This window comes from Dendropsophus ebraccatus, chromosome 1 (genome assembly GCF_027789765.1).
Source record: "Dendropsophus ebraccatus isolate aDenEbr1 chromosome 1, aDenEbr1.pat, whole genome shotgun sequence".
NCBI classification, from domain to species: domain Eukaryota; kingdom Metazoa; phylum Chordata; class Amphibia; order Anura; family Hylidae; genus Dendropsophus; species Dendropsophus ebraccatus.
Window position 1 is genome coordinate 16,175,034 of NC_091454.1, and position 24,128 is coordinate 16,199,161.

Below are 24,128 nucleotides of genomic sequence, written 5' to 3' on the forward strand. Positions count from 1 at the left end.
AGTTAGGCCCAACTTTGCCTCCATAGAGTATAGACACCCTCTTTCTTCCCCATATAGCAGTTAGGCCCCTTGGTCACCATATACTGGTTAGACCCCACTGTGTCCCCCATAAAGCAGTTAGGTCCCTCTGTGCCTCCATATATTATGGGTGATCTCTGTGCTCCCATAGAGTAGTTAGGTCTCTCTATAAAGTAATTACATCCCTCTGTGCCCCCCCCCCCATGCATCCATATATTAGGCCTCTCTGTGTAAGTAGCCCCCCAGGTAATCCCCCTGCCAGTTGACCTCAAACAGTATCCCCAACCCCAGTAGATAGCTGCCCAATGTTAGGCATCTTTCCTGTCAGTCAGCTAACCCCCAACTCCCCAGTTAGTGTCACTGGTATGTCCCTAGGCACCTCCCCCCCCCCCCCAGTATGTAGTATCCCCTAACTCCCAATATAGTACGGACCCCACTACTGTAGGTTCTTCCCTGTTAGTTCCCCACCACCACTTTACTACTTTTCTACTTTTGGGTAGTATATCTCACAATGTGAGATCAGTGACTGGTAGACATGGCTCTACAATGTATTTATGTCATAATACACAGCCAACAGTGAGAAGACATCATTGGAAGCAAAATGGTTGTTTCACTGAATTGCTGACATTTGTGGTTACGTGAGGGCTCACACACACATAGGATGAACAGGCTCTGGAAGGCCCAGACAGTAGAGAGGATAATTTGATCTGCGTACAAGCACAAGCAGCTCCTACATCTTCCTTGTGCACCATCCAGACATGCAGCCCCTTCATTACACCCCGTCTCTGCTCGGACCATGTCCAGGTGCTTGGCCGAAATAAATATGTGTCCTGAACAAGAGACTTGGACTGTATTGCATTTGGTAACAAATCCAGGTTCTGGTTGGGATCTGATAATGGTGGGGTTAGAAAATAGAGGCCTTGTCGTGATGACTTCAATCCTTCCTTTACTGTGGAGCCACACACTGCCCCCTGCTGGTGTGATGATGTGGGGAGGTCACACTGCCCTCTGCTGGTGTGATCCTGTGGGAAGTACACACTGCCGCCTGCTGGTGTGATAATGTGGGGAGGACACACTGCCCCTCCTGGTGGGATAATGTGGGGAGGACACACTGCCCCTCCTGGTGTGATGATATGAGGAGGACACACTGCCCCTTGCTTGTCTGATGATGTGAGGAGAACACACTGCCTCCTGCTGGTGAGAGGATGTGGGGAGGAAACACTGCCCCCTGCTGGTGTGATAATGTGGGGAGGACACACTGCTGCCTCCTGGTGTGATGATATGAGGAGGACACACTGCTACTTGCTTGTCTGATGATGTGAGGAGAACACACTGCCTCCTGCTGGTGAGAGGATGTGGGGAGGACACACTGCCCCTGTTGGTGCAATGATGTGGGGAGGACACACTGCCTCCTGCTGGTATGATGATATGAGGAAAACACACTGCCCCCTGCTGATGTAATAATGTGGGAAGGATATACTGCCTCCTGCTGGTGAGATGGTGTGGAGGACACACTGTCCCTTGTTGGTGTGGTGATGTGGGGAGGACACACTGCCCCCTGCTGGTGTGATGATATGAGAAGGACACATTGCCTCCTGTTGGTGGGATGATGTGGGGAGGACACACTGACCCCTGCTGGTGTGGTGATGTGGGGAGGACACACTGACCCCTGCTGGTGTGATGATGTGGGGAGCCATTACATCTGACAGTCAGTCACCCCTCGTAGTGATACAACACTAACAGTGATATGTACAGGACATCCTGCAGCCCCATGTGTTGTCTCTCATGGCTTCCAGCTGCAGAATAATATAGTATACATATACACACCCAATACAGACACACACACAATGACATTCTCTCCCCAGATACAGTCTTAGTACTTAATCCCACAATGTATTTGTGCATTACACATAGCCTATATCCTATAGATACATCTTTAAGTGTTCAGAGTTGTCGTCCTCCATAGTAGAGACTGGATGCGCTGTACTTTTTATTGGAATGACATGAAGGCCACAACCCATCCAATGTTTTTAAGAGAAACAACCTAGATAAGTAAAAGCGTATAATAGTAATAGAAGCAGCCTGGTCAATCCGTACAATCCATAGCACTATAGAAATAGTATAATATGTAATATATGGGGACAAGTAAACTGTAAAAAAGTAGCACAGATAAAGAATAACTGGGTCATGGAGAAAGAGCTAGTAAAGGCCTTCATGTCTGATGTTGTCCTTCTGTAGACTTCTATACATTGAGTACAAAATGGCCGCCCTTAGAGCTGTATGCTTCTTGTGTTCTTCGTAAGTAGAATCCAAACCTGCCGGAATACAGATTCAAATAAATCTGGTTAGATATATATATATATATGAATGCAAATCAAACACATGCACCCTTTGGTGAACATGCATTTATTCGGAATTGGAAGAGGGGAAAAAAACCTAGACGCTTATACCCCTTTGGAACAAATGAAACGGGTAGGTTGAAATCGAACTGTCTGATCCTACTATCCCCAAAATAAGCCTGGACATCAGGAGGCACCAAAAACATTAGAGCAGTGATGGGGAACCTCCACCCCTCCAGCTGTTGCAAGACTCTAATTCCATGCCAAAGGCTGTACAGGCATGATGGGAATTATAGTATTGCAACAGTTGGAGGGGCCAAAGTTTCCCCATCCTGGCATTAGTGTCAGCCTATCCTGCCAAAATCTAAGGTGTAATTACAAAAAGAAAGTGATTTTCATAGAGTACCTTCCCAACGCCTCAATGTTTTCCTTTTTGGATTCCATCTGGAGGGGAAAAAAATAAAAAAATCTTAGATTAGCTTGTTGAACTTCAAGGTTGTGCTAGATGATATAGAAACCATGGTCATAGCTTAGTCTGAAGAGCAGCATGGTCCATCACATGACCACAAATGTAAAAAAATAAAATAAAAAAACCTTTTGAATTGAACATTTTTGGCAGCCTACTAAAACACTCGCCGATTTCCGTAATGAGACAGTAGTGGATCAGAAACATCAAGGTCAGCAAGGAGCAGCGGGAGGGGACACCTGAACGATTCTTAGATTGTTTGGGTGGCCCATTGATGTTAGCGGCAATCTACTGTTGCTCGGGTCCAAAGTCGGTGCACAAATGATGCTCTTTCAACATATTGATCATAGTGATCATTCCCTTTCAACATGCCCTATTACACTAAGTGATTATTGGCCCAAACCACCAAGTGAGGCCAATAATCATTAAGTGTAATAGGGCCTTAAGTGTTATTCACAAATTATACCAGTCAATGATAAAAAATTACACTACTTTCAGCTGCTTCCTGACACCATTCTGCTCTTGGTTAGCAAGGGGTTGTGACGCACCCATTGCGGTCCCACGAGCCAAACTCTATCTCCATGTTAGATAACATTGGGATGCCTGTGGAGACCACAGAACCAATGTGAAACAGGTCATGCTCTTTATATGAAGCCTAAAGGTTTGCCTCTATGATACGTACATCCAGGATTTTGGGTGCCTTTGTTCTGTCTTCCATAACTATATAAATTATAAACCTAATCTCAAATTATTTTCATGATAATCAAACACATTACCATCTTCCACCTCTAAACTGATTTCCTTCATCTTGTCATTGAAGAGTCCTGGCACCTCCACACGGCAGCAGTACATTCCTTCGTCCTCTTTTGTGACTCTCTGGATGGTCAGAGACACATCTCCAGTCTGTATGTTGCTTGCCAGCCTGTATTTTTCTGACTCCCTGCAGGACACATCATCGCCATCGGTCCAAACAATAGGATTGGTGCATTTACTTCTTGGGCAAGGGCCTCGACCCCAGCACATTGGGGATGTGCCCTCGCTGACATTGTACTTACAGGGTAATGTCACGGTATCACCTGCAAGTCCCCTTAAATGGTCAGCTGTGAATATAGAAGAGAGAACATTTGTAGACATGTCACCATTATGGACCTTAGACTTAGAGGGTGATTAGATTGCGATAGACATGATTCAGATAGCCAAGGATTGGAAGATCAGGGTAAAAAGCTGCAACTTATGAGAGGGCATGAACCTCCATAAACCAAGGTAAGATGCCCAAGCCCATCAAAGCTCCTACATCTACTGTTAAGTTACCTAGTCAGCCTTAGGGAAAATATATGGGTCTACCATAACATGGCTGATACTGGAAGGTGGGCCATCACATGATTTTTGTGTACTCCTACAAATCTGTCATATGCCATATGTGCCATATGTCTAACTTAACTCTACTACATTCGTTCTTGGTGGACTACATGGTGTATATTGGTGCATGTAAAATACTGTACCGTCACGTATCTCTACACGGATTTCCTTCATTATATCGTTAAGAAGTCCAGGGACCTCGACTCTGCAACAGTAGACTCCCCCATCATCCACACTTGCCGATTCAATGGTTAGGGACACATTCCCCCGTACTATGTCCCCAGCCAAATCATATCTTTTTGACTTTTCCCAGGTCACTTCATAGCCATCACTTTGGAGGATCTTATTGTGACATGAGATAAGACTGCAATGACCATGACCCCAGCATGTTGGGCTTGTGCCACTATCGGTGTTGTATGAGCAGGGCAGTACCAGGTTATCCCTCAGCGACCCTCTCACAAGATAGACTGTGAAAATAAAGGAATAGCAAACAAAATTATCAAACTTAGATAAGGTATTGTTTCCTGGGTAAACATCTCTTCGAATGGTTGACTTTAAAAACTTTAATAACATTATTTCTCGTAACTACTCCTATTTGTAATAAAATGTTAATCCTGAAAGAGATTCTTCTGACTTAAAAGGGTCATCGGAGTAAGTATGATAGATCTTGTGTGAATGACATTGGTTGCAGAGATGTTGCATCTGGACAAGCAATACAAGACAACACTCAACACTCTTTGGGCAGTGCCATGGCTCCATCTTTATGCTCATTGACATTGGCCCCAGAGGTTGGACACCTCACTCATCAAGTATTGATAGCCTATCCAAAGGACAGCTCATCAATGGCATGATTCCCCAGACAATGTAACATTGGAACCCTACTGAAAACCTGAGGATCTATAAGGATTTGTTGGGATCCTCTTGAAAACAAGTCCATCTACTCATGCCTTTGATAAGAGTTGAAGCCATGATGGTAGCATCATTGGAGACTTGGATGTCTCACGACAATGCCAAGACATGTTGACTGACCTTTGTGGTTTGACAGGAAGATTTGATTATCCATTAAAAAAACATTGAGTAATTCAAGTCATAGAAAGTGTCTTATAGCCTAAAGACCAGATTTTGACCAAATTATGAAATTTTAGACTACGTATGGCCACCTCGTCTTCTAGATAATGTAGATCCCTGGATCCCTCACACAGGATATTACAATGCTCAACATAAATGAATATTCTTACCGTCTTTTATCTCCAGTTTTATCTCATGTTTAACGTCATTGAATACTCCTGGGATCTGAACACGGCAGCAATAGGTTCCCTCCTGATCCTTTGTCAACCCGCTGATGGTTAGGGAAACGTCACCCGTTGTGATATTCTCCAATAATTTGTATCTGCTGGATTCGGCCCAGGTCACACTGGTGCCATCAGTTGTGAGGAGCTCGTTTTTGCAGCCATAGATAGGACAGCTGCCTTTCCCCCAGCATACTTCTCTTGGACCTTCTTCAACCGAATACTTGCAGGGTAAAGTCAATGTATCGTCCACTGAGCCTCGTACAAGATTGTTTGGCATCATGGCTGTGGAGAGAAAGGAATCAATGTAATGACTTGTTGTGGCTCTACTAGTGCTGTCTATCTAATCTAAGTTCCCCTGTTTCCAGAACTGGTTAGGAGTTGTATGATGGGGTTGTGAAAGCCTTTGAGTCTAGCAATCATTTCTGTAAAGGTGCCAAACCCAATGCTATCGACAATATGAGGTGTATGGGGGTGTCCCAACTAAGAATAAGGCAGAATAGATTTTCACTGTCTGACCATTTTGTTCTCGAAATGGATAAGCCAATGGCAGAGCAGCCTGGCTTCAGCTTACTCTTCCCAAGGCTCCAGAACACCTCTTTACATGTTATTTGAGCCTTTTTAGGACAATTCTTTTAAAGATTGCATCTATAGATGAGTAGGGGGAGTGGTGCATGATCTCCTCATCTAGTAAGTTACTTACGGTTGTGTATCTCCACATCGATCTCTCTCTTTAGATCAATCCCAAGATTCTGGATCCTCACTCGGCAGCAGTACACTCCCGAATCATCCAGGGTCACATCGGTGATGGTCAGCGGTAGCTCTCCATTAGTAATATCCCCAATTATCTGGTACCGCACAGATTTTGTCCAGATCACTCTGCTCCCGTTGACTGAGGCTACTGGAAAGTTACATCCAGTATTTGAACAGGTTCCTCTTCCCCAACATGCCAGACTTGTGTGTTGGGTTACAGGGTACAAGCAGGGTAAAACCAGGGAATCACCGACTTCTCCTGTAATACGGTAAGCCGATATCAGGCCTGAGATGGAGAATTAGAGAGGTAAGTATTGCACATGGAATCATGCTGTACTCTGTAGATTGGGGCAAAACTGGGGGTTGTGGTCAGGCGCGTACTCTGGGTGGTGGGTACTGGATGGGAAGGGTGATGGGCTTCAACAAACCTCTGAATACAGGGCAGTAGAACGAATGTATGTGCCAAATAAAGGGAAGACTAAGAGCTCATTGACATCAAGATTTTGTCTTATGGGGCAAGTATTTGTCAGCATAGTAACAAAATGGCATGATGACATATATAAACATGGACACAAGCCCCATAGACTTTAAAGCATAGAACATGGATAGTGATTGCGTTTGGGTTATTTTCCTAACGTCTACGTTTGGGCATTGACCCTAACAGAAACCCCCTGTTTTGTCCTGGTAGCTAGGGGGCCCAAAGGCACCATTATTATAAATGTAGTGCTGTGGTGAATTCCATAACTATTATAGCTAAGAAGTGGCCCGGGAATGGAGACCATGTGGAGGAAGTGACTGTCCCATGTAGTCTCTGAGCCACCATAGAGCACCTATAGACATTTACAGAGCCATACAGTACTTCTATACACAGCCATGTGAGGGTATACAAGGAACATTCCAGATGTTATATTATGAGGTATTCTCCTGTAAAGGCTCTGGTGCTATAAGGGGACACTATGGTGGCCCGTGGAGTCCTAATGGCTATATAGCATATTATATACAGAGACTCTGTATTTTTTTTCTATATTGCTTTGCATGGGGTGACTCTCTTCAAAAGACTTGTGTTGTTATTTTATACTCTAACCATGATGACTAAAAAGTTTCCATCTATTACAACTCCTAAAATGAAAGCTACTTATTTTACTTTTTTTGCAGTACTTAGGACAAAGAAAGGAGAAACATATGGATCTGCAAAGAAAAAAAATCTTAAGTTACAAAAAGGTTTTTGCATTGGTTATGATGACAGTTTCAGACTCCTTGGCCTGGTGCTGAACCCATGGCGGTACCTGATTATGATCCCTAGAAATGTATCTCCTCTATCTTCTATCTATCTATCTATCTAACATCCTCCTCCTAACCAGTATTGCCCTTACCTGGGGTTAGGAGCATCAGCAGCAGCCTGTACAGCTTCATGGTGTATAATATTCCAGAGTGGATCTCAGTGCTGAATAGCAGCTATATACCAGGAGAAGGAAGCGGGTGTACACAGAGCAAAAACCACAATTGTAAACATAAAGATAACTGGTGAGCAAATATAAATAGAGAACACAGAGATTTGGGCTTAAATCCAGGAAGTTGGGAAAACTTCATGTAAACACAGATAAGAGCCAAGGATAGGATTTTCATAATGGTTTGGGGTGGGGGATGGTCTGTCACTTTAAGAGCAATGTGCAGGGGCTGTATAGAGGTAGACTGTATCCATGCAGCATCGTTCTGTTGCCTCTATAGGTCACAGCATTAACAATATACCATCTACACCATCTATTGTTGGCCTGTCCTCAAGAAAGGTAATCGATATAAGATCAGTCAGGGTCTGATCCCAAGCCCCCCCCCCCCCAAGAGTCATGCTGCTCGTATACACAGTTGAAGAGAGCAGGAAGCAAACAGCTCCGTCTACTGTGTTGTGGCCAAAATTGGTTACTGCAGCTAAACTCCTACTGATGTGAACCAGGTTGTAGTAACCAATCTTGGCCACTACACAGTGAACGGTGCTGCTGCCTTCTGCTCTCTTCTATGTATATATATATTTTTATCATCAGTTGGAGAGACGCCTTGCTCCACATTCTCAGCTATCAGGTTGGTATCTAATATAACCCCCTCAGGCTCTTCCATAGTTCTTCCATAGCTACATAGATTATGACAATATTACAATTGTGTTCTCTTTTGATTTGGTTTATGCAAACTCGGGCTATGTTCATATTGTATGCTTTGATGCTTAGCCTCAAATGTTCAAGCTTCTTGAAAATGCTAAAACTATAGATAGATATGTACTTTACTTCTATTTAAAAAATCTCACGTCTAGCAGTACTTATCAGCTGCTGTATGTCCTGCAGGAAGTGGTGTATTCTTTCCAGTCTGACACAGTGCTCTCTGCTGCCACCTCTGTCCATGTCAGGAACTGTCCAGAGCAGGAGAGGTTTTCTATGGGGATTTGCTACTGCTCTGGACAGTTCCTGACATGGACAGAGGTGGCAGCAGAGAGCACTGTGTCATACTGGAAAGAATACACCACTTCCTGCAGGACAAACAGCAGCTGATAAGTACTGGAAGGGAGATTTTTAAATAGAATTAAATTACAAATCTTTAACTTTTTGACACCAGTTGATTTAAACTATTAAGAGGAGGAAGCAAGCGCAGACCTGTCATGTCAGTGCTCGCTTCTTCCTCGTTCTTCGCTCGCTGCCTGTGCTATTACACAGGGAACAGCAGGAGGTGCTGCCCGGATGATCCTTAGATCGTCCAGGCTGCCCATTGACATCATCAGCAGTCTGCTGCCATCACTCTTTGATGTTGTTGTGATTTTTTAACCTGTTGAAACACAACAGTCAGCCGACATCATGCATGTCAGCTGACGTGCGTTATTACATCAAACGATTATTGGCCCGACCATTCGGTAATCAGCAAGTATAGAAAATACGGTAAGTATGGCCGATAATAGTTTGGTTTAATAGGGCCATTACGCCTACTGTGTTTCCCTGAAAATAAGACATCCTCCTAAATTAAGGCACCCCCACCCTAAACTAAAGCATCCTCTGAAGGTAAAGTGACCCCCGAAAGTACCCCCCCCCCCCAACTCACCTAATCCCCTTGTGGACCTTCACAGCCGGCACAGCAGGCATACTGGTCCATGGCCCCTATGTCCTGCCACATGTCCAGACGTACGCCGGAGGTCACCTAATGCACGTCCAGACGCACGCTCCTGGTCCTGCTGCTGCGCTCCTGCTGCACTCCTACACTGAGGACGTTGGTGAATAGGCCGAGGAAAGGCCGGGGGGAGAGTTGGGGAAAGAGAAATAAGACATCCATTGCCTCAGTTGCCCCTAGCAACCAATCAGATTCCACCTTTTATTTTTCAATGAATCTGTGAGGAATGAAAAGTGGAATCTGATTGGTTGCTAGGGGCAACTAAGACAATTCTACTTTACACCATGTTTGATAAATCTCCCCCATAGTGCCTCTTTGGCAGCAAAATTTAATACAAGGTGCCATCTTATTTTCGGAGAAACACAGTACATGACTACCCCCTCTTCCACTTTCCATAGAGTCACTGAGAGGGGTCCAAAGACTGTAAACAGGATATACTGAATTTGCAAGTTAGAAAAAGGAGGAAAAAGGAACTTTGTATTTCCGTTCTTATCTGCAGAGTCTGAAATGACCCTTAATCTGCAGCTGTAGAGGTCACAAGCACAACAGGCCGACTTCCATCGCCCCTCTGTGTATAGTACATTGCTAACATTAAAAGGGGTATTCCAGGATTACAAAACCAGCACCACTCCTGTTCTCAGGTAGGGTGTGGGACTTTAAAGCTAATTTCCTTTTAAGTGAATGGAGCTGAAGTGTAATACCACATACAGCCTGAGGACAGGGGTGGCGCTATTTTTTCTCCAATAAGGTTACTCTGCTTTTTGTTTTTTCTAATCCTGGATAACCCTTTCATAATAGTTCCCAATAATAATAATGCCATCCCTGGAAGCCTAGATGGGGATACTTGTGTGTGAACTGTGGAGAGCTTTGTGGAGAGCTTTTGAGAGAGACACCCAAACTACATTTCCCATCTCCCCCTGAGACAGTGGGCTGAGGCAAGCAGTAAGTGATACAGCACAGTAGAGAGGAAGGGAGAGGGCACTGGCTCGGGGAGAGAGAGGAGATGGAGAGAAGTTAGAGAGAGACAGGGCAAGGTGGTCAGCGATATCAGAGGAAAGAAGACCCCCACCTGTGCCAGCCAGTGCTGTGTATGTGTCAGAGGAGAGGAGACCCCCACCTATGCTGGCCAGTGCTGTATATGTGTCAGAGGAGAGGAGACCCCAACCTGTGCTGGCCAGTGCTGTATATGTAGCAGAGAGAAGACCCCCACCTGTGCTGGCCAGTGCTGTATATGTGTCAGAGGAGAGGAGACCCCCACCTATGCTGGCCAGTGCTGTATATGTGTCAGAGGAGAGGAGACCCCCACCAGTGCTGGCCAGTGCTGTATATGTGTCAGAGGAGAGGAGACCCCCACCTGTGCCGGCCAGTGCTGTATATGTAGCAGAGGAGAGAAGACCCCCCGCCTGTGCTGGCTAGTGCTCTATATGTGTCAGAGGAGAGGAGACGCCCACCTGTGCTGGCCAGTGCTGTATATGTGTCAGAGGAGAGGAGACCCCCACCTGTGCTGGCCAGTGCTGTATATGTGTCAGAGGAGAGGAGACCCCAACCTGTGCTGGCCAGTGCTGTATATGTGTCAGAGGAGAGGAGACCCCCACCTGTGCTGGCGAGTGCTGTATATGTGTCAGAGGAGAGGAGACCCCAACCTGTGCTTGCCAATTCTACATATATTTTAGAGGAGATCCCCACTTGTGTTGGCCAGTGCTGTATATGTGTCAGAGGAGAGGAGACCCCAACCTGTGCTGGCCAATTCTACATATATTTTAGAGGAGATGCCCACTTGTGTTGGCCAGTGCTGTATATGTAGCAGAGGAGACCCTCATCTGTGCCTGCCAGGACTGTATATGTGTCAGAGGAGAGGAGACCTCGACCTGTGCTGGCCAGTACTGTATATGTGTCAGAAGAGAGGAGACCCCCACCTATGCTGGCAATTCTGTACATGTGTCAGAGGAGAGGTGCCCCCCCACCTGTGCTGGCCAGTGCTGTATATGTTTTAGAGGAGGGGAGGCCCCTCCACTTGTACTTGCAAGTGCTGTATATGTTTCAAAGGAGACCTCCACCTGTGCTTGCCAATGCTATATATGTTTTAGAGGATACCCCGACCTGTGTTTGCCAGTACTGTATACGTGCATCCTAACCTATTGCTTACTACTTATATTTACCATGCATGCGCTGGTGGTTGGAAGAAGGTGTGCAGTGATTGTATGTGATGAGGGTAACCTCCTAGAGACTAGATTGTTAGTGTGCTCAAACTAGTCATCACTCCTAAGGTCACTAACAGGAAGTAAAAGTGAGTAGCCCCCCTTCTACTCTTGTAGTGTCCTACTTTCAGGGGAATAGTTCTGTATGGCCGCCCTTGTGTTTATGTCATATAGAGTTTACCATTACCTGCTTAGTCATACCCTATTGTCACCAATTCTGACTCAATATTAAATTGGTTCTATGTTACTTCTCTGTGTAAGTTAATTGCTTATAATGTATTCAGTGTGTACCAAGCAGGGTAGGGATTTCCTGAGTCAACCCCTGGCAGAACAGGAGAACTTCCTGCATACTTCGCAAGCTCTTGTCAAGACTCAGGTGGAGGCACTACACTGAGTAAGAAGGTAAGATAAAAGCAGGAAACACCCCTTCTTACACTTACACTATTTTTTCATTTTTATTATGGAGGAATTAGGCTAAACTATATAATGTGTGGGGTGTCAGTTTAATTTTTAGGGGAGAACGCCCTTTAAGTGTCCAAAATAATGAATTGTCATTCTCCATTGTAGAGACTAGGTGCACTGTATTTTTTTTTATTGGAATTACATGAAGGCCACAACACAATCAATATCTTTGAGAAATAGAAACAGACTGGTTAATCCATACAAACCATAGCACTATAAAATCCATACAGCACTTTCGTGTACAGAACCACATGACCTCAAAAGAACAGATGAAGAATGACTATGTAATATAGATAAAGTCGATCCTTAGGCCTAGGAATGGTCTTCACATCTGATGTTGTCCTTGTGTAGAATATTGTATATTGAGTTCAAAATGGCCGACCTTAGAGTTGTATGCTTCTTTGGTTCTTCGTAAGTAGCATCCAACCCTGCAGGAATACAGAATAATATATTTGGTTAGACATACATGAGTATTGGTCAATGTGGGTCTATTCTAGCCTCTCTACTGACCTACAAAGCTGAGACCTCCGGGAAGAGAGAGATCACTTTTTTTTCTTGTATCCAGAGCTTAGAGCTGAGGTCATTAAATGGAGTCTTATGGCGTTCTTTTCTATGTGTTATTTTACATATAGAACTTTTTCACCTTGTTCACTATCTAAAGCTAGTGGTTGGGTCCCCCCAAACAACATGGTGACAAGGAATTACCACTCCTTGCTATGTTGCAGGAACCTGTCCAAATGAGTTTATGTTGGGAACTCTGTAGCTAGTTCAAAACAGGGAGCTAGTGAGGAACCTGTGCCTATTCTCACAATATTCTCTTAAATATAATGGGTCAACATGAGTGTGCGAGAACCTCCTTGCTGCCGATAGCCTCCTTACATGGTTGCCACCTTTGGTGGTCACACATCTTCTTAGTGTCCACCTTCCACTCCCTTCTGTTGGGCACTTATCCCTATGCTAGGTTTCTACAAGACTAGTTTAAAGAAAACCTGTCACCCCCAGTGCCGTGGCAGAGCCCGGCTGACTGCCCGGTGCAGACCCATATACTTACCGCTTCCAAAATGTACCGGTCCCGAAGCCCGTCCCACTGCCGAGAAATCCCCGTCCGAAGCCGCATGCGCGTTCACTAGAGATAAGTCCGATGTCCATAGAAAATGATTGAAGCCGTCATTCTCTATTGGCGTCAGACTCATCTTTGATGAGCGTGTGCGGGGCTTCGGACGGGGATTTCTCGGCGGTGGGACGAGCTTCGGGACCGGGACTTCGTGGAAGCGGTAAGTATATCGGTCTGCACCGAGCGGTGTCAGGTTCCCTTTAAGGCTGACCATACACATTAGATAGATGTTGGCCAAACGCTTTTTTTTGGACACCGGCCACATTGAGCACATGTAATGATGGGCGAACATGCATTTATTCTGAATTGGACGTGGGGATAAAGTTGATGCGAGACACTTATATCCCTTCAGAAAAAAAAGGATCAGGCATGTTGAAATCCACTTGCTTGATCCTGTATTCTAAGTCATGTTAGAAGTCAGGAGGCCGCCATACACCTTGGGAACGGGGAACCGGTGTATTTTCAGTGTTAGAGTATGTGCTTACTGAGGAAATTTGACAGAAAATCTGTTGCGGCATTCACCGCTCGCGGACTGCGGCGGGCTCGGGCGTCTCCGCCCGTGTCATAGACTCCATTCTATGCATGGGCGGATTCCGTCGTCTGTCCAAAGAATGAACATGTTCATTCTTTGGACGGATGAAGGAATCCGCCCAAGCATAGAATGGAGTCTATGACACGGGATGAGACGCGCATGCCCGCCGCAGTCCGCGAGTGGCAAATTCTGCAACAGATTTTCTGTCAAATTTCCTCAGTGTGCACATACCCTTAGAATGTAAAATGATAAATAGGAAAGTGAATTTCTTAGCTTATTACCTACCCAACATATCAGTTCTTTCCTTTTGGCAATCCATCTAGAGTAAAAAAGGAAGAAATTCTTTTATTAGCTTTTTGCACTTTAAGGTTTTGCAGCTTGTAGCCAAATATCCAAGAGAGATGTCTGTTCTAATGAATCTTAACATTAGAACAGAAGACAAGACACCTGGGGAAGCTGTCTGTGTCACTAGTGCAAAAGACTCAACATATTGTAGCAGACTGAGCCGTGATTGACAGTTATCCCTGGTTGCTCTGCCATAGGGCACAGTGCTACTGGCGCAGACAGCTTCCCGCCATGTCTACTCTAATGCTAATATGTATTAAAATAGACATTAGGGCAGGCTCAGTATTGTTAGCTCTGTTGTACACATCTGTGAATGTGAAGGAACCAGGGCTTGACCAGCCCTGCAGCTCCCAATACAACCACTGGTGGCAGCAGAGGGACCATGTCACCCCTTCCTGCCACAACTAAATGTAAAAAAAAAAAATTATATATATATATGAATGAATCGTAAATTTTCGGCAGCCTATCAACACTTCTTATAATCTACCTCTCTGATGTAATTGTAAGTAGTCTCAAGGGGTTTGGTTACATATTTAGTACTGCCATCTCTGTTCTGGGTTTTGTGGGTAGTGTTGTTAATAGACAATGCATGTCAATGATAAAAATTACACTGCTTTCAGTAGTTTCCTGACACCATCCTCCTTCTAACCATCAGGGGGTTGTGGTGCACCCATTGCGGTTCCATGAGTTTTATCTCCTTGTTAAATTAAAGGTGATACCAGTGAAGACCACATCACCAAGTAGGTTTTCAGTATCAATGTGCAATGGGTCCCCCTCTTTTTATGAAGCCCCAAGGTCTGTCTTTATGGTGTGTACATGCTGGGTGTCGGGTGCCCTAGTCCATAACTATATGTATTATAAACCTAATCTCAAATTAGTGTCATGATAATCAAATGAATTACCATCCTCCACTTCCAAAGTGATTTCCTTCATCTTGTCATTAAAGAGTCCTGGCACCCTCACACGGCAGCAGTACATTCCTTCATCCTCCTTTGTCACTCCCTGGATGGTCAGAGACACATCTCCAGTCTTTATGTCTCTTGTCAACCTGTATTTTTCGGACTCCCTCCAGGACACATCATCACCATCGGTCCAGACAATAGCGTTGGTACATTTACTTACTGGGCAAGGGCCTCGACCCCAGCACATTGGGGATGTGCCCTCGCTGACATTGTACTTACAGGGTAATGTCATAGTATCACCTGCACGTCCAGTCAAATGGTCAGCTGTGAATATAGAAGAGAGAATGTGTATAGACATTGCATCGTAATGGTGGAGTAGAAAAAAATCTCAGAGAGTATGTTAAAGTAGAGCACTATAGGGACAGGCAAGTGTTGAAAGTTTAGTATGAAAAGTTGCAACGTATGGGAAGACACAAAACTCCTGATACCATTGTAGAGATGCCCAACACCATCAGAGCTTCTAAGCCTACTGTTCAGTAACCAATTCACCCAACCGTCTGCCTTAGGAAAGAAATATGGCTAAATCATAGGATGGCTGATGGTGGAAAGTGGACCGTTCCAGGTGGACCAGTCCAGGTAACACTAATTCACTAAACTTTGTTATAGAACCACCGGTACATATAGACTTTTGCCAAATGTCCAAGTTAGCCATAATACATCTATTCCCAGTACACTACATGGTGTATATTGGTGCATGGGAAATACTATACCATCGCGTATCTCCACGCGGATTTCCTTCTTTATATCGTTGAAGGCTCCAAAGACCTTAACTTTGCAGCAGTAGACTCCACCATCATCCACAGTTGCCGAATCGATGGTTAGGGACACATCCCCCTTTGCTAAATTCCCAGGTAAATCATATCTTTTTGACTCTCTCCAGGTCACTTGATCGCCATCACTCTGGAGGACTTTATTGGGACAGGAGAGCAGACTGCAATAACCATGACCCCAGCATGTTGCCTTTGTGCCACTATCGGTGTTGTATGAGCAGGGCAGTACCAGTTTATCCTTTAGCGATGCTCTTACAAGATTGACTGTAAAAATAAAGGAGGAGCAAACAAGTATTAATAAACGTGGATAAGGTACTGCTCATATATTATTCAATACCACTTCCATCGCTGGACTATTATTCCTACTGTTTTGCCTTGCTGATTCCACCTTCTGTTGACTAATTTTTGGACACTTTAAGAATAACATGGTAAGTTTGACTTAAAGGGATTCTCTAGACTTAAAGGGGTTCTTGGCGTATGGCTGCATCCCTGTTTTCAAGTCAGCCTTAGGGCTACATTTAACTTTTTCAGCCAACGGTAATGAAATGCAGCCTGTTTGGGTTTGGGCAGACCTGAACATGCTCGAGTTTCCCTCATCTCTACTGATCGGCGTTGGTCCCAGATGTTGGATCCCACTCATCAAACATTGGTAGCCTATCCTAAGGAGAGCTCATCACTGGCATGGTACACCCACCAATTAACCTGAAAACCTAAATCAATAGAATCAATCCATCCTCCGGTACATGTCTCCATTGAGAGTAGAAGCCATGATCGTAGCAAAATCAGAGCCTTCAATGTCTCACTGCCAATAACCTGACTGAGTATGCAAAAGAGGAGTCTGTGGAGCCTCATTGAAGAGTCTCAAAACACAGGACTAGCCAGATATCCCTCCGGGAAGGACCCAGCCAGGATATCTGGCTAGTCCTGTGTTTTGAGACTCTTCAATGAGGCTCCACGGACTCCTCTTTTGCATACTCATGTTTCCCAGGGGGCAATGCACCTAGGACTTCACTGCATTGAGCGCTTTCATTAGCAGCCGGCAGTGTTGTCATTTGGCTGTTCTCCCTGAGTTCAGCAATCTGTTTCTCTTATGGCTCTACTAGGCATTGCTCCCACCTAGCCAGAATCCTGCTCCACACTGATGAGGGGCAACACCCCGAAACAGCTGTCTGTGGATGGTTACCTAGCCTTGGTTTATCCCTTGTCATTACACTGACTTAAAGGGCCACTTAATATGGTGGATTTGGTGGTTTCCTAACAGGAGCTGCCACTTGGCTGGGTCCTTCCCGGAGGGATATCTGGCTAGTCCTGTGTTTTGAGACTCTTCAATGAGGCTCCACGGACTCCTCTTTTGCATACTCATGTTTCCCAGGGGGCAATGCACCTAGGACTTCACTGCATTGAGCGCTTTCATTAGCAGCCGGCAGTGTTGTCATTTGGCTGTTCTCCCTGAGTTCAGCAATCTGTTTCTCTTATGGCTCTACTAGGCATTGCTCCCACCTAGCCAGAATCCTGCTCCACACTGATGAGGGGCAACACCCCGAAACAGCTGTCTGTGGATGGTTACCTAGCCTTGGTTTATCCCTTGTCATTACACTGACTTAAAGGGCCACTTAATATGGTGGATTTGGTGGTTTCCTAACAGGAGCTGCCACTTGGCTGGGTCCTTCCCGGAGGGATATCTGGCTAGTCCTGTGTTTTGAGACTCTTCAATGAGGCTCCACGGACTCCTCTTTTGCATACTCATGTTTCCCAGGGGGCAATGCACCTAGGACTTCACTGCATTGAGCGCTTTCATTAGCAGCCGGCAGTGTTGTCATTTGGCTGTTCTCCCTGAGTTCAGCAATCTGTTTCTCTTATGGCTCTACTAGGCATTGCTCCCACCTAGCCAGAATCCTGCTCCACACTGATGAGGGGCAACACCCCGAAACAGCTGTCTGTGGATGGTTACCTAGCCTTGGTTTATCCCTTGTCATTACACTGACTTAAAGGGCCACTTAATATGGTGGATTTGGTGGTTTCCTAACAGGAGCTGCCACTTGGCTGGGTCCTTCCCGGAGGGATATCTGGCTAGTCCTGTGTTTTGAGACTCTTCAATGAGGCTCCACGGACTCCTCTTTTGCATACTCATGTTTCCCAGGGGGCAATGCACCTAGGACTTCACTGCATTGAGCGCTTTCATTAGCAGCCGGCAGTGTTGTCATTTGGCTGTTCTCCCTGAGTTCAGCAATCTGTTTCTCTTATGGCTCTACTAGGCATTGCTCCCACCTAGCCAGAATCCTGCTCCACACTGATGAGGGGCAACACCCCGAAACAGCTGTCTGTGGATGGTTACCTAGCCTTGGTTTATCCCTTGTCATTACACTGACTTAAAGGGCCACTTAATATGGTGGATTTGGTGGTTTCCTAACAGGAGCTGCCACTTGGCTGGGTCCTTCCCGGAGGGATATCTGGCTAGTCCTGTGTTTTGAGACTCTTCAATGAGGCTCCACGGACTCCTCTTTTGCATACTCATGTTTCCCAGGGGGCAATGCACCTAGGACTTCACTGCATTGAGCGCTTTCATTAGCAGCCGGCAGTGTTGTCATTTGGCTGTTCTCCCTGAGTTCAGCAATCTGTTTCTCTAATAACCTGACTGGGCATTGTGGTTAACGGAAGGATTTTTTTTTTGTTATTCTAATCTAGGAAATTGACCCTTAGTTCTCCAAACATGGTCCAGATAAAGACCAGATTTTTACCAAATCATGAACTATTAAACTATGTATGGCCACCTCATCTTCTAGAAAATGAAGGGACAACCTGAATCCCTTAATACAGATCAACATCTTACCATCTTTTATCTCCAGTTTTATCTCCTTTTTAATGTCATTGAAAAATCCTGGGACCCGGACACGGCAGCAATAGGTTCCCTCCTGATCCTTTGTCAGCCCGCTGATGGTTAGGGATACGTCACCCGTTGTCATATTCCCCAATAATTTGTATCTGCTGGATTCGGCCCAGGTCACACTGGTGCCATCAGTCGAGAGGATCTTGTTTTTACAGCCAGAAATAGGACAGCTGCCTTTCCCCCAGCATACTTCTCTCGGACCTTTATCAGCTGAATACTTGCAGGGTAAAGTCAATGTATCGTCCACTGAGCCTTGTATAAGATTGTTTGGCATCATGGCTGTGGAGAGAAAGGAATCAAATGTAATGTCTTGCCGTGGCTCTACTAGTGCTGTCTATCTAATCTGGATTTCCATTTCCAGAGCTGTTTAGGAGTTCTGTGATGGGGTGGTGACCTATGAGTCTAGCAATCATCTCTGTAAAGGAGACCCTTCATACTAAACCCACCATTGGCGACATTATGAGGTACTGTAAATGAGGTAGGGATGGTCCGAACCTGCCGAGGTTTGGGTTCGTATGAACCTGAACTCTCGGCAATGATTCCCGCTGTCTGCCCGCTCCGTGCTGCGGGTGGATACAGCGGGAGGACCGACTGGAAAACTGGGATACAGCCTATGGCTATGGCTGTATCCCAGTTTTCCAGTCGGTCCTCCCGCTGTATCCACCCTCTCCACGGAGCGGGCAGACAGCGAGAATCATTGCCGAGAGTTCGGGTTCGTATCCCTAATATGAGGGTCTCCCATGGGTTTTTACTGCCTGACCCTTTCGTTCTCAAAAAGGTTAGGCCAGCAGTAGAGCAATTTGGTTGCAGTCAACCCCTTCCCATAGAGAACACATGAATGTTTGGCCAAGTGATGGCTCAGCTTACAAATATTGAGGGTGTATAGGCACCTTTAGGACCCTATTACACCAAACAATTATCGGTTGTACTTGGCCCATTACTACTGGACATTCCGGCCGATAATCTTTTGGTGTAATAGAACATGTTTTAAGACAACAATCAGTTGATATGCACGATGTCGGCTGATTGTTGTCTTAAAACATGTTCTATTTAAACGACAATAGCGACGGTCTGCTGGCCATCACTCCGCGCAACAGCAGCAGACCGCCGCTATCTTTGGGACACCTGGACGATCTTTGGATCATCCGTGCAGCCTCCCCACCCGATGTCTGCATGTAATAGCAACATAAAGCAATAACTATACTCTAGAGTGGGGAGGGGTAGGAGGGAGATACAGCTGCAATCTCTCAATGCTACAGTCGTTTTCAAGACTATTTACAGATAGCATTTCCACTAACTTTTGTATGTATGTATATGTATGTCAGGCCATGCAGTTGGTTTTCCAGAGCAATAATTTTATACAAAGTTGAGTTCAGGGTGGCTCCAAAAAATATAAAATATATATACTTTCCCACAGTCCTTAAAGAGATTGTCTTAAAAAGACTTGAATAACATGTTAAAGAGGTGCTCTGGAGCCTTCATTTTTACTTGGATGCATTCAGGTGTAAAAGAAAAAAAAATAGTCACCCTCCTCTGTTCCCCCACCATTTTCATCCCCACCGCTAAGTGCTTCCTGCTCTGCTCTCATGGCGCGCCTCAGCCCGTGATTGGCTGCATGGACATTACCTCTGTGTTGAGAGCAGGAAGCACTCGGCAGCAGGGCTGACAGCAGTGAGGGATCAGAGTAAGGTGACTACAGTTTTTTTTGTCCTTTTACATACCACCCTTAACACATGCAAGTAAACAATGAATCCTCTTCTTTTTGGGAAAATTTCTTTAAAGATTGCATTTATAGATGAGTATAGGGAGTGGTGCATGAGCTAAGTAAGTTACTTACGGTGGTGTATCTCCACATCGATCTCTCTCTTCAGATCGATCCCAAGATTCGGGATGGTCACCCGGCAGCAGTACACTCCCGAATCATCCAGGGTCACATCGGTGATGGTCAGCGGCAGCTCTCCATTGGTAATATCCCCATTTATCTGGTATCGCCCAGATTTTGTCCAGGTCACTCTGCTCCCGTTGACCGAGGCTACTGGAAAGTTACATCCGGTATTTGAACAGGTTCCCCTTCCCCAACATGCCAGACTTTGGTCTTTGGTTACAGGATAAACGCAGGGTAAAACCAGGGAACTACCGACTTCTCCGGTAGAACGGAAAGCCGATATCAGGCCTGAGATGGAGAATAAGAGAGGTAAGTATGACATCTGGAATCATGCGGGACCCTGCAGGGATATAATAACCTGAGGAGGTGAAGCCTGCGGTCTGGGTGGTGGGTACTGAATGGGAAGGGCAGTGCACTTCCACCACTCAAGGAATTGTATACAGGGCAGGAGCCTAAATGTATACCTCAAGTCAAGTTTAGGAGCTCATTCACATTATGATTCTGCCTTCTGAGGCACGTATTTACGTACTATCAAAATGGCATGTCTATGTCTACAAGCATAGATGGGCTTAAGCCCCATAGACTTTAATGGCTTGAATGTAGTCGGCTAGTGACTAGGTATGGTTCACTCCCTAACAAGAAACCTCCCTGAATCGGGTAGAAGTAATTTGAGGAAGTTCCATGTCCCTTTGTTAGAATCAGTCCCTACTGCTGAGCCAGCAACCATCTCTCCTGACTCCCCCATTGGCGTGTACACAAAGTATCTGTACTTTTATCTACATGGGAACAAGATTAGACCTCACCTCTATATGTATTTTATAATAGAGAGAAATATATATATAGGTGTTAATTTATAGCCTCTTAAGGTCTCCCAGCCACCCTAAAACCCCTATAGGAGTATATGGAGCCATACTTTACTTCTACATGCAGCCATCTGAAAGTATAAAGAGGTTTTTGTGAAACATTCCAGATGTCATATGGAGGTTTTCACCCACAAAGGTTCTGGTGCTATAAGGGGGGAACTACGGTGGCCCTGGAGTGCCTATGGCTACATACCATGTATATAAAGGAACTGGATCACCAACGGAAAAAAAAGTGTTTTTTGCATTGGTTATGATGACAGATTTGGACTTCTTGGCCCAATGCTGAACCCATGGCGGTGCCTGATCATAATCCCTACAAGTGTTTCTCTTCCCTTCCCATCCATGTCTATGGCATATTAGAAGAAAAGGGATGAAGGTTGCAGTCCTTATTACAGTATAATTTCCCAAATTACAGTTTATAGGGGTTCATAAAATCTAATCTATCCACCCTTATTGATTGACCACATACAGCACCCATCCTCCTCCTCTGACCAGTATCACCCTTACCTGGGGTTAGGAGTGTCAGCAGCAGCCCGTACAGCCCCATGGTGTATAATGCTCCTGAATGAATCTCAGTGGTGAATAGCAGCTATATACCAGGAAAAGGAAGCGGGTGTACACAGAGCAAAAACCACAACATCATCATTAAATATTTAACATGAAGATAACTGGCGAGCAAAAAAAAAAGTGAACGCAGGGATTTTGTCTTCGACCCGGAGAAGTTGGGAAAACTTCATGTAAACACAGATAAGAGCCAAGGATAGGATTTTCATAATGATTTGGGGGTGGGGGATGGTCTGTCACTTTAGGAGCAATGTGCAGAGGCTGTAAAGAGGAACACTGTGTTTCCTCTATAGGACACCGCATTAGCAATATACCTGTTATATGGCATCTGATGGCAAACATATAGGCTATATAGATATAAGGGTTTTCAGGCTAAATCTATTGTTGGTCTTTCTTCAATATTAAATAGTTGAGGGCCCAATACCCTGCACCCCCACTGATCATGGCCAGAGCTGTGCTGCTCATATACACAGTGAAAGAGGACAGGAAGTGGACAGCTCCATTCACTGTGTAGTGGACAAGATCAGTTACTACAGCTAAACTCCCATTGATTTGAAGAGAGCTGCAGTAACCAGTCTTGGCCTGTAGATAGTGGACGGAGCTGTCTGCTTTATGCTCTGTTTCACTGTGTATATGATCTGGTTGTCAGACCGTGACTAATGTAATATTGATAAACCTTCGTGAAGAAAGATAAATCTTTTATGAAAAGTGCATGATTACGTAAAGTATTTTTCAGTCTTTTTTAATTCTTCTTTATGGACATTTTGTTCTATACTCCTTCGATCTTGCAAATAATCTTTAAAAAAAAAAAAAAGAAAAAAAGTTGAGCAAAAAACCCCTGGCAGTGCGCCCTGTTTGAAAATTGAGACAGGCAAAATTAGCCTCAAATTGCAAAAACAAAAAGTGAAATAGCGAGTTATATTTTATTTTAGAGCTGTAAAAAACAAACAAACCTGTGAACAAATCAATTGGACATTCCCATTTCGAGTTCCCATCACGTTAAATATTTTACTCCTCCCCATGTTGTACAAAGTTGAATGTGCTGACAACAAAATCACACAAAAATCATCAATGGAAATCACATTTATTAACCAATGGCGACCTGGATTTGGAGTCACACACAATATTAAAGTGGAAAAAAACACTCCAGGCTGATCTAACATTCAATGAGGCTGAGTATTGTGTGTGGCCTCCACGTGTCTGTATGACCTCCCTACACCGCCGGGGCATGCTCCTGATGAGGTGGCGGATGGTCTCCTGAGGGATCTCCGCCAACTCCTGGACAGTCTGTGCTGCAACGTGATGTTGGTGGACGGAGCGAGACACGATGTCCCCGATGTGCTCAATGGGATTCCGGTCTGGGGAACGGGCGGCCAGACCATAGCTTTAATGCCTCCATCTTGCAGGAACTGCTGACACGCTCCAGCCCCATGAGGTCTAGCATTGTCCTGTATTAGGAGAAACCCAGGGCCAACCGCACCAGCATATGGTCTCACAAGGGGTCTGAGGATCTCATCTTGGTATGTAAGATCAGTCAGGCTACCTCTGGTGACCACATGGAGGGCTGTAGAACCCTCCAAAGAAATGCCAGCCCACACCATTACTGAAGCATTGCCAAACCGGTCATGCTAAAGGATGTTGCAGGTAGCAGATCGCTCTCCACAGCGTCTCCACTCTTGTCACATGTGCTCAGTGTGAACCTTCTCTCATCTGTGAATAGTACAGGGCGCCAGTGCCAATCCTGTTGGTCTCTGGTAAATGCACTGTGTTGGGCTGCGAGCACAACCCCCATCTGTTGATTTCGGGCCCTCATACCACCCTCATGGAGTCTGTCTCTAACCGTTTGTGCAGACACATGCACATTTGTGGCCGGCTGGAGGTCATTTTGCAGTGCTCCTTCTGTTTCTCCTTGCACAAAGGTGGAGGTAGCGGTCCTGCTGCTGGGTTGTCGCCCTCCTCCATGTCTCCCGGTAGCGCCACCAGGCACAGCAAACCATCTTGCCACAGCTCGCTTTGATGTCCCATCCTGGATGAGCTGCACTACCTGAGCCACTTGTGTGGGTTGTAGAGTCTGTCTCATGCTACTACAAGTGTGAAAGCACCACCAACATTCTAAAGTGACCAAATTATCACCCAGAAAGCATAGGTACTGAGAAGTGGTCTGTAGTCCCCACCTGC

At 45.3% G+C, this 24,128-nt stretch overlaps 2 protein-coding genes across 2 annotated transcripts; both read right to left on the minus strand.

The window, feature by feature from the left end:
- Positions 1–1,995: 1,995 nt before the first annotated feature.
- LOC138789491 (polymeric immunoglobulin receptor-like) lies at positions 1,996–7,698 on the minus strand. Its single transcript, XM_069968164.1, has 7 exons — positions 7,598–7,698; positions 6,175–6,510; positions 5,421–5,756; positions 4,326–4,649; positions 3,600–3,923; positions 2,764–2,801; positions 1,996–2,333 (listed from the first exon to the last, which is right to left on the minus strand). Exons 1-6 carry the CDS (start codon positions 7,635–7,637, stop codon positions 2,776–2,778), a joined length of 1,386 nt encoding a protein of 461 aa, XP_069824265.1. The 5' UTR covers positions 7,638–7,698; the 3' UTR covers positions 1,996–2,333; positions 2,764–2,775.
- Positions 7,699–12,127: 4,429 nt separating this feature from the next.
- On the minus strand, positions 12,128–22,000 carry LOC138789499 (polymeric immunoglobulin receptor-like). Its single transcript, XM_069968176.1, has 7 exons — positions 21,894–22,000; positions 20,476–20,811; positions 18,582–18,917; positions 15,692–16,015; positions 14,922–15,245; positions 13,960–13,993; positions 12,128–12,456 (listed from the first exon to the last, which is right to left on the minus strand). The coding sequence occupies exons 1-6, from the start codon at positions 21,931–21,933 to the stop codon at positions 13,968–13,970; spliced, it is 1,386 nt and encodes a 461-aa protein (XP_069824277.1). The 5' UTR covers positions 21,934–22,000; the 3' UTR covers positions 12,128–12,456; positions 13,960–13,967.
- Positions 22,001–24,128: the final 2,128 nt, after the last annotated feature.